Below are 14,208 nucleotides of genomic sequence, written 5' to 3' on the forward strand. Positions count from 1 at the left end.
TCTCAATAATCCACAAGAAAAACCTTCTTATAACTCCAAAACTTGCCTGAGAATCATCACATTTTTCAGGTTTCCTTCCATGTTAGTGTGATCCACTTTGTGCTTCCATGTGTACATTGAAAACAGGAACTTCTAATTGATATTTCAGCGTACTTTTAATGGTGCGAATTTGCCGAAATATGAACAAATACAGGCAGAAATGGGGCGGCAGTTGTGTCTCACAGCCACTGACGGTATATGGAATGGTCGGCGTATGCTTGACGTCACGAAAATCTGTGGCTCTGGCTGCCGCCGTGTTGGCAGTCTTGCTTCTTCCACCTCCCAGCTAATTCAAAAATTGGCAAATAAGTGGATCCTCGGTGGACCTGAGGTGGGTTGAATGAAGCCTGGGTGCTCAAACAAGCCATCTGTAACGGCACCGACGTATCAATCAAAGCGGCCACGCTGTTTATTATTGCTAACCTCAGTACAGTTGTCATGAACAGAGAGTCTGTCTAATACTGAAAAGATAGTTTTGCAGAGGACTGGTCCTTTAAATGTTTTCAACAACACAGGTCAATATGTATGCTCGCCTTTGTCTCTGACCTCCTGAGGCCTGCAGCACTCTCATCAGGTCATTTCATCAGTTTTTAAACACACGTACATGCACACAAATTAATAAACAAGAGTGTAGCACTCACTCAAGCAGACATGATGTGGTGCACATGTGTATCTTCTGCTTTTCTGTCTGGGCAAATAAATGCTACAAAAACAGCAAAAAAAAGGTCAGTCTGCTCAGAGGGCCCAAGAGAGCGCATCCTGCTGAGGGAGACAGACATGCAGGACAACTGGCTAATTAAACAAGCTGCAGCCTGCTGAGGCCCATGACTCAGCACTGTATTTCACTTCCCCCTCTCTCTCTCTCTAACACACACACACACACTCTCCATCTCTGCCTCTCCCTCCCTCCTCAGACAGTCAGCAGGTGAATAAAAATTGAAGAAACTTATCATGGTGGTGGTGGAGGAGGAGAGAGCACACACAGATGGAGTCAGGCAGTAGCATCACTCTGTGATTAGTTCCCTGCCAGATCTCAGACTTCTTGGTGCAGTCGTGACCCTGAAAAGCACAACATTTGTGTATGTCGAAGAGCGTGGTTTGCTGCAGCTTAAAGCTCTTAAGTCAGCCCTTGTGTACTGGCTGTATGTCTGCAGCAGAATAAACTGCGTATAATCTTCTTCTATAAAAAATTATTCATCACGTCCTCCTTCTCCTCAGGCTGTGCTCCAGCTACCCACAGAAGCTTCTGGTTCCTATCTGGATCACTGACAAGGAGCTGGAGAGCGTGGCTTCTTTCAGATCCTGGAAGAGGATCCCCGTGGTGGTCTACAGGTGGGTTTATTGACGCATTACTCAGGTTTACACCAGTTCATATCCAGATCTAAATGTGTGTTTACTCACTCCTTTTACTTTAAATGTCAGGCACCAGAGGAACGGCGTGGTGATCGCTCGATGCAGCCAGCCGGAGATCAGCTGGTGGGGCTGGAGGAACACAGATGATGAGTACCTGGTGACGTCCATCGCCAAGGCCTGTCAGATGGGTACCAAAGGTACCTGTGGAGCACCAGCTTGCAGACAGCGCGGGGAAGCTCCTGACTCCTGCGATAGCGATTTTGGTAAAGAAATGTTTGATTTATGTGCGTTAATTCATGCATGTACAGTTTGAGCTCCTCTCAGACAGAGTTCTCAGCAACATGTAGTGAAATAAGTAGCATTAAATCACATGTATACTCCTAAATTGCGTTGGTTTTGTTCTGTTTGCCCTTGATATATTGGCATCGTGTTTAAAGAATAATCAAAATAAAATATAAAGCACATTTTCGAGTAACGCACGTCCATTGCTGCGTGCACAACAACAGGCTGGAAAATAAGTACCAGCACAACAATAACTGAATGCAGAGAGTGGTAGTTCAGTCGCAGCCTCAGAGTAATTACTTGTGTTTCTCCATGGTAGCTGTTGAAAGCCAGTCTCTTGACTTGTGATTGTTACCAATAGCAACACTGAGGAGATATTGATTTTCAATAAGCTTCAAAGAGTCAGTTTCTGTTATTAATGTCCCTGCTTCTGATTCTCTGCTCCTTCTCAGAACACTGTTCGCTCATAACAGTAAAAAATCATCACTCTGTCCTCTCACCTGTGTCTCCAGACTCGTCTCTGACGGGCGGCTCCGGCTGCGAAGACAACACTGTGCCACAGAAGCTGCTGATTCTGGATGCTCGCTCATACACCGCTGCAGTGGCCAACCGAGCCAAGGGCGGAGGCTGTGAATGTGAAGGTGAGTCCGACCAAAAGCCTTGAACAATCAGTCAACAACTAGTTTACATTCTGTAAGATGAGATTAATATGTCGCATTTTCATTTAACAATACTTCATCTGTTGACATCATCTGCCTTCTCGAGTGTGTACTCGCCATCTGCGTGATTCTGCTTGTTGATTCAAGCAGACAAAAACAACTTAATGAGAGCTTTAAAATCGCACTAATGAGAATATTTTACACTGCAACAACAATCAGTTCCGGCCAAGTAATTTGATTGGAAAAGAGTCATTCAGTGAGTGCTGATATAGAGCACAGCGTCACTTTAATTAGCTGTTTGTAACAGACTTTGTGCCACGAAGATGAAAAAACAAATAACATTTAACTTAAACTATGAATGGTCGTCAGAAGAGGACGAAGGGAAGGAAAGAGGTCTGGATACTTGAGCACAAACCTCCCGATGTCCTCATACTTTATCAGCCGTCCTAGACAAATTAGAGAAGAGGAAAAACAAAGCGCACCACTATCAACGTGGGCTTCAAGCTGCTTTCAGACTTGGCTAAGCCTCAAAGATATTAACGCCAACTGGGCTGAAGTAACATGCAGACCTATAGATGAAAGCTGGCCAAGCTGCTGTTCAGGAAAATGTTGATGTGTTGCTAGGCAACAGGGCAGTCCCAGTCGAGTTGCAGAACTATTTTAATGAAAATCTTTTGTCACTTTTTGCTGTAAACTTGTCGAACTGAAAATCAGCATGGCTGTGATTATCTTAGAAGAAAATGCTTAATTGACGGTGGATCATTTAGTTATGTCTCAGGTCCAACTATCCAGTTCTCATGAACTGTACTGAGCTTTTTAGCCTTAAAGTTTTTAGCTTTGATTTCAGCAGCAAAACTGTTCGGATATACCAACTGTAGTTACCTCCTTTTGATCGAATGGCAGCTAGCTGTTGAAGAAAGTCAAACACGCAGCCACATTTTCTTCTCGGTAGATAACAAAGACCAAAACGGAGCCGAAAGGAGATTAAATGTTGGACCACGACGTGGCTCGATGTGTAAATAAGTTCTTAGATTGTAAACAGAGGCCTCGCACTGCACGCCGTATCGCTTTTGTGTTTAATTTGACTGTCCAGTTCGACATATGATATCCTGTTAACAAAGTGCTGTTTACGTCTTACGACCTTCATCAGAGTTTATGTTCGTTTGTGTTTAGAGTACTACCCCAACTGCGAGGTAATGTTCATGGGAATGGCCAACATCCACGCCATCAGGAACAGCTTCCAGGCTCTGAGGACCGTCTGCAGTCAGATCCCGGATCCAGGAAAGTAAGTCGATCCGTTTGACCTTTTCTCTCTGAGCGGCTCTGCCTTCATTTGTGCCTCGCTCGCTCGCTCTCTCTCCCTCCCCCCACCCTCTCCGTTTTAATAGCTTCACCTCACAGTAAGGCAACACCACACAGAGATGGGAACACTGCCACGGTCCAGTCCCATTCCTGCTGGGCTGGCCAGCTGTCTGTCTGTACACACCGACAGAGGATACGTGTGTTATGTGTTTCTGTGTGCTCCAGAGTTTACAGCTGTGTGTTTTTACCAGCTGTGTGTGTATATGTGTGCACATACAGTACATAGGTTAACCCAGCTGCTATGACGTCACGCCATATTATTCTGAGGCTTGTTATTGTCCAGATGGAGGTGTGTAGTGACGCAGGGAGGCCTCTATAGATACAGATCAGGCCTGATAACACAGTCTAAGTTAACCCAGAGTAACCGAAGCTGATGTATGTTCTTCATTGGTTTGATATAGACTTGTACTGATCTAAACTCCCTGTTTTGGTGTCTCCAGCTGGCTCTCAGCACTCGAGAGCACCCGTTGGCTGCAGCACCTGTCCGTCATGCTGAAGGCAGCCACTCTGGTGTGCTCAGCGGTGGAGAGGGAAGGTCGTCCTGTTTTGGTGCACTGTTCGGATGGGTGGGACCGCACACCACAGATTGTAGCCCTTGCCAAGATCTTGCTGGACCCGTACTACAGGACATTAGAGGTGAGAGTCTGATATGACTTTGATATGTAAAAAACGATAATGCTACATTCAAAAGTCTTGGTGATGTCATTTGAGTCAGTGAGATTACTTGAGTCAAAGTTGGTCGTGGATGAAGGCATCTGGTGTCGAGTTAGAAAGAAGTGAGATTACTGACCACCGTGTCGTCTGCAGGGTTTCCAGGTGCTTGTGGAGACTGATTGGCTGGACTACGGTCATAAGTTCGGGGACCGCTGTGGCCACCAGGAGAACGCCGACGATGTGAGCGAGCAGTGTCCCGTCTTCCTGCAGTGGCTCGACTGCGTTCACCAGCTGCTCAAACAGTTCCCCTGCCTGTTTGAGTTCAACGAGGCCTTCCTGGTGGGTGGTCGGACAGCACACTTTACTTCTCTTTTTAATAACTGTGTAAATTTTTTGCGATCTAAACCTTGGTGTGAGCGACATGAAACAATCTTTAAAAGACAGAGCGCACATAAAAGAAGTTAACTTTAATGTTATGAATTATTTTATTATCCTTGAACCTTGAAAACATTGTAGCCATTCACAACCACTAATCAAACAGCTGTTCACAGTGCTATTGAATAAAAAATGGAAATCATAACTTTGGTAGTCCAAAACAGTCAACTATAATTGACTTCCTATAACTTGGATTCCTGCAGTGCAGGAGGATGATAGCCTCACATACATACACCGATCATCCACATTATGACCACTGACAGGTGGAGTGATGGTGTTATCATGGCATCTGTCAGTGGGTGGGATATATCAGGCAGCGAGTCAACATTTTGTCCTCAAAGTCGACGCGCTAGAAGCAGGAAAAATGGGCAAGCGGTAAGAATTTGATGGACTTTGACAAGTGCTAAATTGTTATGTCTCTGAAGACGACTGGGTCAAAACGTCTCCAAAACGGCAGCTCTTTGTGGGGTGTATCCAGTCTGCAGAGGTCATGACTGGTATATGTGGCATCTTTATATTGGAGAGACTGACTTAGAAAACCAGAAGAAATGCAGGAGAATTTGAAAATGTTTGGAAACCTTTTAATAGAGATTCTCAGACATCATAGTGTCATTTTGAAATTGCTATGTGTCGATCTATGTTGCCGGGTGTTTTCCTTTTTTATTATTGTTGTTATTTGGTGAAAAATGTGAATAATTACCTCCATAACCGGCCTTGGCTTCGTGTTCTTCTTCCTCGTGTGTCCAGGTCAAGTTGGTGCAGCATACATACTCGTGTCTTTATGGCACCTTCCTGTGTAACAACGCTCGTGAGAGGGAGGTGAGGAACATCTACAAACGCACCTGCTCGGTCTGGTCTCTGCTTCGCAGCGGAAACAAGAACTTCCAGAACTTCCTCTACATCCCCAGTCATGATATGGTACGACCTACAGCTGTTACTATTATTGGTGCCTCTTTTTGTAGATTCACCAGTTAAATATAGTAAGAACTGTTCGCCATCGAGCCTGTGGAGAATTTAAAGACTGTAGCATCCATCAGCAGATGTCTCATCTCATACTGTCAGACAGAATAAGTGATTTATGAATTTACACATTGTGACTGTATATTGACCTTCTGGGGGTTGTCCTCGTCCCTTGTTTGTCTGCCAGGTGCTGCAGCCAGTCTGCCACACACGGGCATTACAGCTGTGGACAGCTGTGTACCTGCCCACGTCCTCCCCCTGCACAGCCGTGGACGACTCTATGGAGCTTTACCTCCCGCCGAATGTCGCAGGAGACGAACTCACCTCCCGTTCTCTGGACAGGTGATGCAAATCAGATCTGTTGCTCAGTGTCTGTACTTGGTGTTCTTGGCTGTCCCTGAATGGAGGTTTACATGAATTCAAAATTCATGTTAGAGAGTGTCAGACTGCCCTCTAGTGTCCCACACAGGGAATTGTGTCATAACCAATTGTGAAATGAATATTTATGATGTGTTTCTGGTTCGTAGACTTCCGAAGACTCGCTCCATGGACAACCTGCTGTCAGCTTTTGAGAACGGGGTGTCCCTGACACGTACATCCAGCGACCCCAATCTCAATAAGCACTGCCAGGAGGGTCGCCCTGCCCCGGATCCCTCACCAGCCGCAGAAGAAACCTCTGCAGACATCTCAGATGAGGTCATACCCGACACTAGACTGGACAGCAGTGAGGAGGAACCTCTACAGAGTCCTGCCAAGACTGCAGAGGACGGGCCGGCTGCAGAGAGCTGTGAAGACACACTGGAGGAGCCTTGTCTCACCACACAGCCCCTGCCCTCTCCGCCCCTTCCCCCTGTCCCTCTCAGTCAGGACATTGCACTCGCTAACACTCCCTTCCCCGCTCCTGTCCTCCAACAGGCTTTGCCGCAGATCACTAACCCTCCTCTCCCACCTCCTCCGCTGGTGGCTGACGGCCCCTGTAGGACTGCTGAGAGCCCCACGTCACCCACTCATAAATCAGAGCCGTGTTTACCTCTCCCCTGCAACAGCACGCAACCTGCAGCCACCACGCCCACGCCCACCACCCCCACCTCGCCGCTTAACGGCCACACCGACGGCCAAGCAAACGACCTCCCAGAATCTGCAGGCCTGCTGGCTCTGAAGCAGCTCACTCCACTCCTTCCCATGGAGGACTCCACTGAGACTCTCACAGGTGAGGCAGAACCTCCACCCGCCCTGCCTCCAGCAGAGAATCTTACCCAGAACCATTTAAATGAGGAGGAGCCGGAGTCGCAGCCGCAGGTTCAACCCCAGAAGGACAAAGAGGACGTAAGGACAGAAGAAGTGAAAGGACGAGAGCGTGCGTTAACAGTTGCAGCAGCTCCTCTAGACTGCACCCAGGTAGCAGCTCGCCATCTGATCTCCCAGAGCCAGCTCACCGACCTGTCCCTGCTCGGCTCGCACTGGGAGAGCGTCCAGGGTCTGGTCCAGTCTGCCTGCAGCAGTGCCACTCACTCTGGTGTCGGCCGGGCCTTGCAGGCCAACGCCTACCAGAGCCGTCGGCTTGCCAGTAAGCTGCTCCGCGCGCAGGGCTTCGCCATCGCCAACGGTTCCCAGTGCTGCCGCAGAGAGGCTCTTTGTTGTCCCAGCAGCCCTCTGCAGCCTGGGTGGCTGTCTGCTGCCAGGAGTGCAGGCTACGCCGGCCTGTACGGGCCTGCCGCCGCCGCCCTCAACAGCTACTCCCTGGCAGGCCATCAGCTCCTACCGGTATCGTTCTCCTCGCCTTCGGCTTCCAGCTCCCCTCCCCCACCACAGGCCCCAGCTTACCTCGATGACGACGGGCTGCCGGTGCCCATGGACGCCGTTCAGCAGAGACTGCGTCAGATCGAGGCAGGCTACAAGCAGGAGGTGGAGGTGCTGAGGCAGCAGGTGCGACAGCTGCAGATGAGGCTGGAGAGTAAACAGTACAGCACCCCTCCCTCGGAGCCAGACATCGACTACGAGGACGACATTGTGAGTAGCTTTTTCGGTGATGACAATAATGCCAGACAGCGAAGCGCCAGGAGCAGTTTTATGTCTGCAGTGCTTGTAAATATTTACTTTAGATTTTCCTCTTCCCTTCGTTCCTGTCTGTCTTCCGACCTTGCCGCTTTCTGTCTGTTTCCAGACGTGTCTGCGTGAGTCAGACAACAGCAACGAGGAGGATTCTCTGTCGACCCACAGTGAGGACCGTCTGTCTGAGGGCAGCTGGGATCGAGTGGAACGCAAGGACACAGAGGTCTGCGTCCTTTTCAGAGCTTCATTGTCCTATATAGCTTCTGTCTCCTCTTCCCTCACCTTCCTTCCTTCCTCTCCTCCCTCCTCACCTGTACGGCTAAGAGCACCTCTGATTACACCGCACTGTTCTGATATAGATGTCTGTGTCTGCGTAGGTCACGAGGTGGGTGCCCGACCACATGGCCTCCCATTGTTTCAACTGTGACTGTGAGTTCTGGATAGCCAAGAGACGTCACCACTGCAGGTGGGGCTTCACCGTGGTTCTTCTTACACTAATAAACACGTTCAGAGAAACAACTTGACTCAAGTAGACTTTGAGATGTGTCTCATCTGGAAAGAGTGTGATGAGTTAAAATGTTTTTAAACATATATATGTAAACATATAATATTCTTTGTGGTTCATGGCTGCCATCAGTCACGATCAATTTTTTCTTATTTTTATTCATTTTATTGTCAATCGCTATTTTATCCGTTCATCACAAAGTTTTGATTATAATATCGTCACAAGTTATCGCTCTCAAACACGGCTGCATTCCACTCAGGGTGTAGCTCCCTCTATTGCACTTGTTGGTTCACCATCACACTTAATGGAACCGGACCATTGTTACCATTATTAAGGTTCTCTGGTGTTAAATCAAGTTAATAATTGCAGATAATGGACAGATCTCTTACAGTTCCTGTAGTCTCAGATTTTAATCAGGAATAGTTTGACATTTTTTTAAAATATGCGTTCACTTTGCAGCTTCGAGTTTAGATGAGAAGATTGACACCACTCTCTAGTCTGTACACTAAATATGAAGCAGTTAGTTTAGCTGAAGGTTCACACGGACAGCCTGAGTTATGTGGAGGATACGAGCTCGGTTCTTTCTTGGACAGACGCAGTGAGCTTCAGTTCACGCTGTTTTTGTTGCCTTTGTACTGAAAGGCTGTAGAAGGAGTGAAACTTGAAACTTTGAGTCTTTGATATCTACTCGCACTTTTCAAGATCGGATGAAACAACATCCTGATGGAGCATTTATTCAGGGGGAGCCTACTGTTCCCTCTTTAAACGCAGACTGCTTTTTGTGCTCTTTTGTTGCAGCACGCAGCTCTGCCAGAGTTAGCAGCCTGCAATTCAAAGGCAGTCTTTGCTTTGTGTTTTTCAAGCGTTGGTCTCAGAATAAAAGGCTCTCAGTCAGCCAGAGATTTATTTATATGCTCCAGTGAGAAACTGAGACAGTTGTCCTGAAGTAGAATGAAATTCAACACACAGGAAATGGACCAAATGTACAGTACAGTACATGTTAGGCAGCTCGCCAGAACCTAGAAACATTTGTACCAACATTCTCCACCAGATGGCATCACTGTCACTGTTCTCCTGTGTGATCTAACCTTCTGTGTGCTCTCCACCGTCAGGAACTGTGGCAATGTGTTCTGTAAAGACTGTTGTCATCTGAAGCTGCCCATCCCGGACCAGCAGCTGTACGACCCGGTGCTGGTCTGCAACACCTGCCACGACCAGCTCCTGGAGTCGCGCACCCGCGAGATCCGCAGCCAGCAGCTCAAGAAGGCCATCGCCACAGCCTCCAGCTGAGAGAAGCATCGCATAGCATGGCCCGCCTCGGCTCTGTCCTGCTCCTTTTTGGACTGATAAGCTGAACGCCCCGTTGTAACCCCAACCTGCTGTGGTTTTGGCTGCGGGGGGAGGGGGGAGAAGAAGAAGAGGAGGAATTGTTACTCTTTGGGGGGGGAGGCTCTGTTTTGGAGACGGAGATGCACTGTGAGAGGTGGAGAAGAGGAAAGTCTAAGATGTTGGAAGAAGTGTCAGCAGGGGAGGTTTTCCTACAGAACAAACCCCCTTCTGTTCAAAGACCTTTACAGCCCGGAGCGCTGCAGCGTCCAGCTGCCTCCACGTGGCTCAGCGCACCTTGTCCGGGACACATCTCCAACCTGTCCACCCCAGCGGAGTCACCCACCTTTAGTACCAAACACACCCGCACCCTCCTTACAGACACTGTCTCGCACTTCAGAGGACAATCGCTCACCCCTCCACGTGTCGGGGACCCCGAAGCCTTTACCTGTACTACTGGAGGCTTTCAACTTTAAAAAGAAAAAGAATTGCTGCTACAGTATTTAAAAGTCTAATTTTGTATTCTTATTTTGTGCACTACTAGCTGTTGTGTATTTGAGGGAATTTGAGACCAAACTTGAGCAAAAGGGAGAAATCTGCTGTTTACTTTGTCATCGCATCTTTTTGTTTTTGTTTTGTTTTGTTCTTGGAGCCTGAATGTAAACGTGTAATGGGTAACTGGATCGACTTTTATGTTCATGTGCATTTGGTGGGTCGTATATGTGTTCATTGCTGCAATGTGTTTTTCAAAAAAAAGAAAAAAAATGATGTATATGCACAGTCGATGTGTTTCTGTCCTTTTTAATCGATGCTTTTTCTCCAGTATAGCCATGTCGCGATGGTCCTGAGAGGAATTCGTGTGGACGGATTGGTGCAATGCCGCGTGTCGTTTTTGTTGTCGTGAGACGGCAGATTTCTGTAATGTCGTTTGAAGGTTACAGACCGGAGGTCTTTCTGCTGAGACGTTTGTGAATGAATGGCTTTAACGTCCACATAATGAAGCTTGATGTCCATCTGACTGATGAGTATTAGCTGGCAGTGACGACTACTCGGGAAAAGACTCAAAGTGCTCGGAGTTTCTTGTTCTGTTTTGGGGGGGAAGTTTGGCCACAGTCCCCTTGATTAAAATAAAATGTGTTCGTGTCTACTGGTTGTTCCTTCAGACAATAGTGCCATATTTTGTTTTGTCTATTTTTAAAGCCTTTTTCTTTCTTACAGACGGCAGCAGGTTTCTAATTGGCCACCTCTCTGTATGTTTTAATGGTACAGATAGTTAGCTGCTTAATAACACTGAGACGACTAAACATTAACGGATGGTTCAGTTTGATATCGAGGCTAATCGGGTTCAATGGATGATTGGATGTCACTGAATTTAATTAACCTGTGTGGTTATCCATTGTCTAATATTTGGGATTTTTTTTTTTTTTTTTTCCATGCGGTGTCCATGAAGTCAAAATCTTTTAAGAGGAACTCAGAATTGTAACATACATAGTTATCTGATCCGTAGTGGTGGCTAAAATCTGTCACTTAATGAATAATTGTTGTAAAGAAATGCACTGTAAAAGTTAAATCCCATGGGTTAAAATAAAAGATTATATCATGGATCTGTTTGCAGCTTTGCTTCTTTGCATGCAGTTCTAGTTTTCAGACTTTATTTGTATAAAAAACACTCTTGGTTAACTATTAATTGGATTGTTACTGAATTAAAAGCACAGGAACATCTTTAATGTCTGCTTCCACCGAAGGACAACTGAACAGCAATAAATTGATGCACTACCTCTATTTTACCTCATATCATACAGTACAGGCAGGATGTACCATAATGTGTAGTTTGTTTTTGAAGCAAAAGAATACAACTAGTTATTAATGAAATTGTGCCAATTCTTTCACTAAACCTGAGAAAAATCATTTTTTAAATCATTTTGCAGCAGGTTTAGAATAATACTAATCAATTCAATAAAACACATTAAATGTCTAAATGGAAAGACTAACTAACTAAATAAATAATATTAGTAAGTCGGCTGGGATTGGCTCCAGCTCCCTTCGACCCTGATGAGGATAAGCAGTTCCAGAAAATGGATGGATGATTTAACAGATTCAACTGTAGAAATAGATGAGTGATGAATAAATATAGTTCATGATTTGAAGAAGCTCAAATGTGCTTTGAACCTCCAGGTAAACACTAAAAAGTGAAGTGGACGAGAGAAAAAGCACCTTTACCGCCCCGCAGGTTAAAAGACCAGTGTATGTATGATTGCAACCCCGTCACCTCACCCTCTCCTCCCTACCACGATGGCTACGAAACATGAAATAGAAAGAAAGATATAAAAGGTTCGTTCTCAGCTAACAAAATCATAATTTCAGGTGATTATACACCAATGTAAACTCACAAGCAAGTAACAAAGATCAAACTGGACTTAACAGGTTGTTCTGTCAGTACCACTGACTCCTTCTCCATCATCAAAAAATCTTAATTTCAAAAGTTTAACTGCATCATACAAGATGCCTCCTCCTTCACCATCAAGTCTGTTCTCAGTGTTTATGCACTGGAGGTTTATAAACTCATACAGCTGTGTGTTAAACAAAGATTTTAGGTGAGTACAGAGAAACTTTCCTCCTTCAGCAGATGAATTTTAAAAAACCTTCTGGAGTCAAACTGCCTGTACGTCCAAGTAAAGCAACAACAAGTGACACATCTCTGAGTCCACTTAAAAGGTTAAACTGGTGACTCAAAATTGGCTCCATGTGTGTGTGTGTGTGTAATTGTTGCTCTGCCATGAACTGGCAACTTGTGTATGGGTGTAAACTGGGAAACACACGCCAGCGCTTTCCTTCCGTTTCTCCACCAGATGGAGCTTTTCCATCAGAGGAAGTTGAAGGTGGTACCTTCTGGAACAAGCCCAGCACTTTCAGTAAGTCAAATCAAAAAGATATTCCCAGTCTTGGATTTCCTTATTTCTGTAAAGATTGAGTAAATTTCCCACCTAAAGTGATTCAACATTAATTTCCTTCCTGCAAACAAATAATGAAGGTGAGGCTGATTAAGAGAAGGGATAAAGGAAGTGACACTTGCATTGTGATGCAAGACATATTTTAAATTCTTCTCTGATGCCCAACCACTATGGGGGGTCATTTTATGCCAGCAGCGCCTATGTAAATCTCATTCATTCACTTTCAAATGACTGAAACAGCCTCACACCGGCCTCTCTTGGTGATACATGGACTGCTTGAATTGCTGTTAAACTCAAAAATTCGTCATCATAAAGTCAATAATTATTTGTACTTTGAGACTAACGTGCGCACAGGCATTTCGTCCTCATAAAGTAAATATTTTTTTGCACATTGAGACGAGTGTGCGCTGAGTTGACATGGCATGACACCCATCACCCGTCACCCTAGTACGCACGCGTTATTGAACGCGTCTTTACGCAGGCGTAGGCCACGCGGTTAAAGCGTTTTAGTATAGTGTGCTGACATTAAATGCCCCCCATAAACCACGACCTCTATACACACACACCGTGACACCAATTTAGGAGCAACTTGTGCCAAAATCCGTCGGTAGACTCACTCAGCATGATCAATAATTCAGGCTGAGGGTGTTCCAGGTTTCCACTCAGTGAATGAAAATAAAAGGTGACAGCTCGAACTTTTCTGTGGAAAAAGTTGAAGAGAGATGTGAAGAAAGAAAGTTTTTGCACTGACTGGACAGGTTTTCTGGACGGAGTGAACTGGGCTGGAATAAATAAAGATTTCACTTAATATCCTCTTTTAGATGTGCAGCTCTTCAGGTGAGGACAGGTGTGTGTTTGACTCCTTAAACCTGACAGACTGATGATGTTTGAAACCAAAAAACTTCATGTGAAATTTAGTTTAAATCCCAAATATTACTTTAAGATTATGAGACGCAGAATATGTGAACACAAAAAAGTGAAAAGTTCATTTACAAGTGTGATGTAAGCGTTTCTATTTTATGCAACTTTTGACCTCTCCGCCTCATTTCAGAGCTACAGTACATATTGCACTTTTTATTCCTCTACATTTATCAAACAGATAAAAACATACAATCAGTTTTTTTCCTAAGAGGCCTCATCAGTTCTTGAAGAAAGATGACCTCCACGGACTAAAATCAGTTTATAAAATATGATGCATCATTATTTAACAGTCATAATTAGCCTCTCATTAACCAACTACAACCCTATATATCAGTATATTAATAATAATGATCCAGTTAAACAATAATCCAACACTGACAGATGTTATTCTGCAGAGTGCGTACTTTTATTATTGACACTGTGAGTTCATTTTGTTGTCAATATTTATCAGGTTTGTTGCCAAGTAGGTTTTCAAATAAAGGGAATTAAATCTTTTGTTGGTGTTTTGGTGCATGAGAAACATTAAGTAAATATATATAAGGATAGAAGTAAAGGAAGACAAAAATCAGTTGCTAGAAAATAAAATTATATATAGTGTTTTTACAAGGTAAGATTTTGATTGCAGCACTTTAAACCTTTAGAAACATTCACAACTTTAAAGACATAAAAAAAAATCTTTGCTTTGAGTAGTTTGAGTATTTAAGATCTG

The 14,208-nt window shown here is 45.0% G+C and overlaps 1 protein-coding gene across 5 annotated transcripts in view; it reads left to right on the forward strand.

Moving 5' to 3' along the window:
- mtmr4 (myotubularin related protein 4) overlaps nucleotides 1-11,231 on the forward strand; it is a 39,949-nt gene extending 28,718 nt beyond the window's left edge. For 4 of the 5 annotated variants that reach the window (XM_027273376.1, XM_027273377.1, XM_019274953.2 and 1 more), the window contains 12 exons: nucleotides 1,258-1,371; nucleotides 1,462-1,655; nucleotides 2,187-2,315; nucleotides 3,507-3,618; nucleotides 4,136-4,331; nucleotides 4,503-4,688; nucleotides 5,532-5,702; nucleotides 5,932-6,086; nucleotides 6,272-7,754; nucleotides 7,909-8,019; nucleotides 8,174-8,262; nucleotides 9,414-11,231. In XM_027273376.1, the coding sequence (XP_027129177.1) occupies nucleotides 1,258-1,371; nucleotides 1,462-1,655; nucleotides 2,187-2,315; nucleotides 3,507-3,618; nucleotides 4,136-4,331; nucleotides 4,503-4,688; nucleotides 5,532-5,702; nucleotides 5,932-6,086; nucleotides 6,272-7,754; nucleotides 7,909-8,019; nucleotides 8,174-8,262; nucleotides 9,414-9,591 (3,118 nt within the window). In that variant the 3' untranslated portion in view covers nucleotides 9,592-11,231. The remainder of the gene's footprint in view (nucleotides 1-1,257; nucleotides 1,372-1,461; nucleotides 1,656-2,186; nucleotides 2,316-3,506; nucleotides 3,619-4,135; nucleotides 4,332-4,502; nucleotides 4,689-5,531; nucleotides 5,703-5,931; nucleotides 6,087-6,271; nucleotides 7,755-7,908; nucleotides 8,020-8,173; nucleotides 8,263-9,413) is intronic. The other variant, XM_027273378.1, reaches the window with a different exon arrangement.
- The last annotated feature ends 2,977 nt before the right edge of the window (nucleotides 11,232-14,208 follow it).

Source organism: Larimichthys crocea, chromosome XXII, assembly GCF_000972845.2.
Source record: "Larimichthys crocea isolate SSNF chromosome XXII, L_crocea_2.0, whole genome shotgun sequence".
NCBI classification, from domain to species: domain Eukaryota; kingdom Metazoa; phylum Chordata; class Actinopteri; family Sciaenidae; genus Larimichthys; species Larimichthys crocea.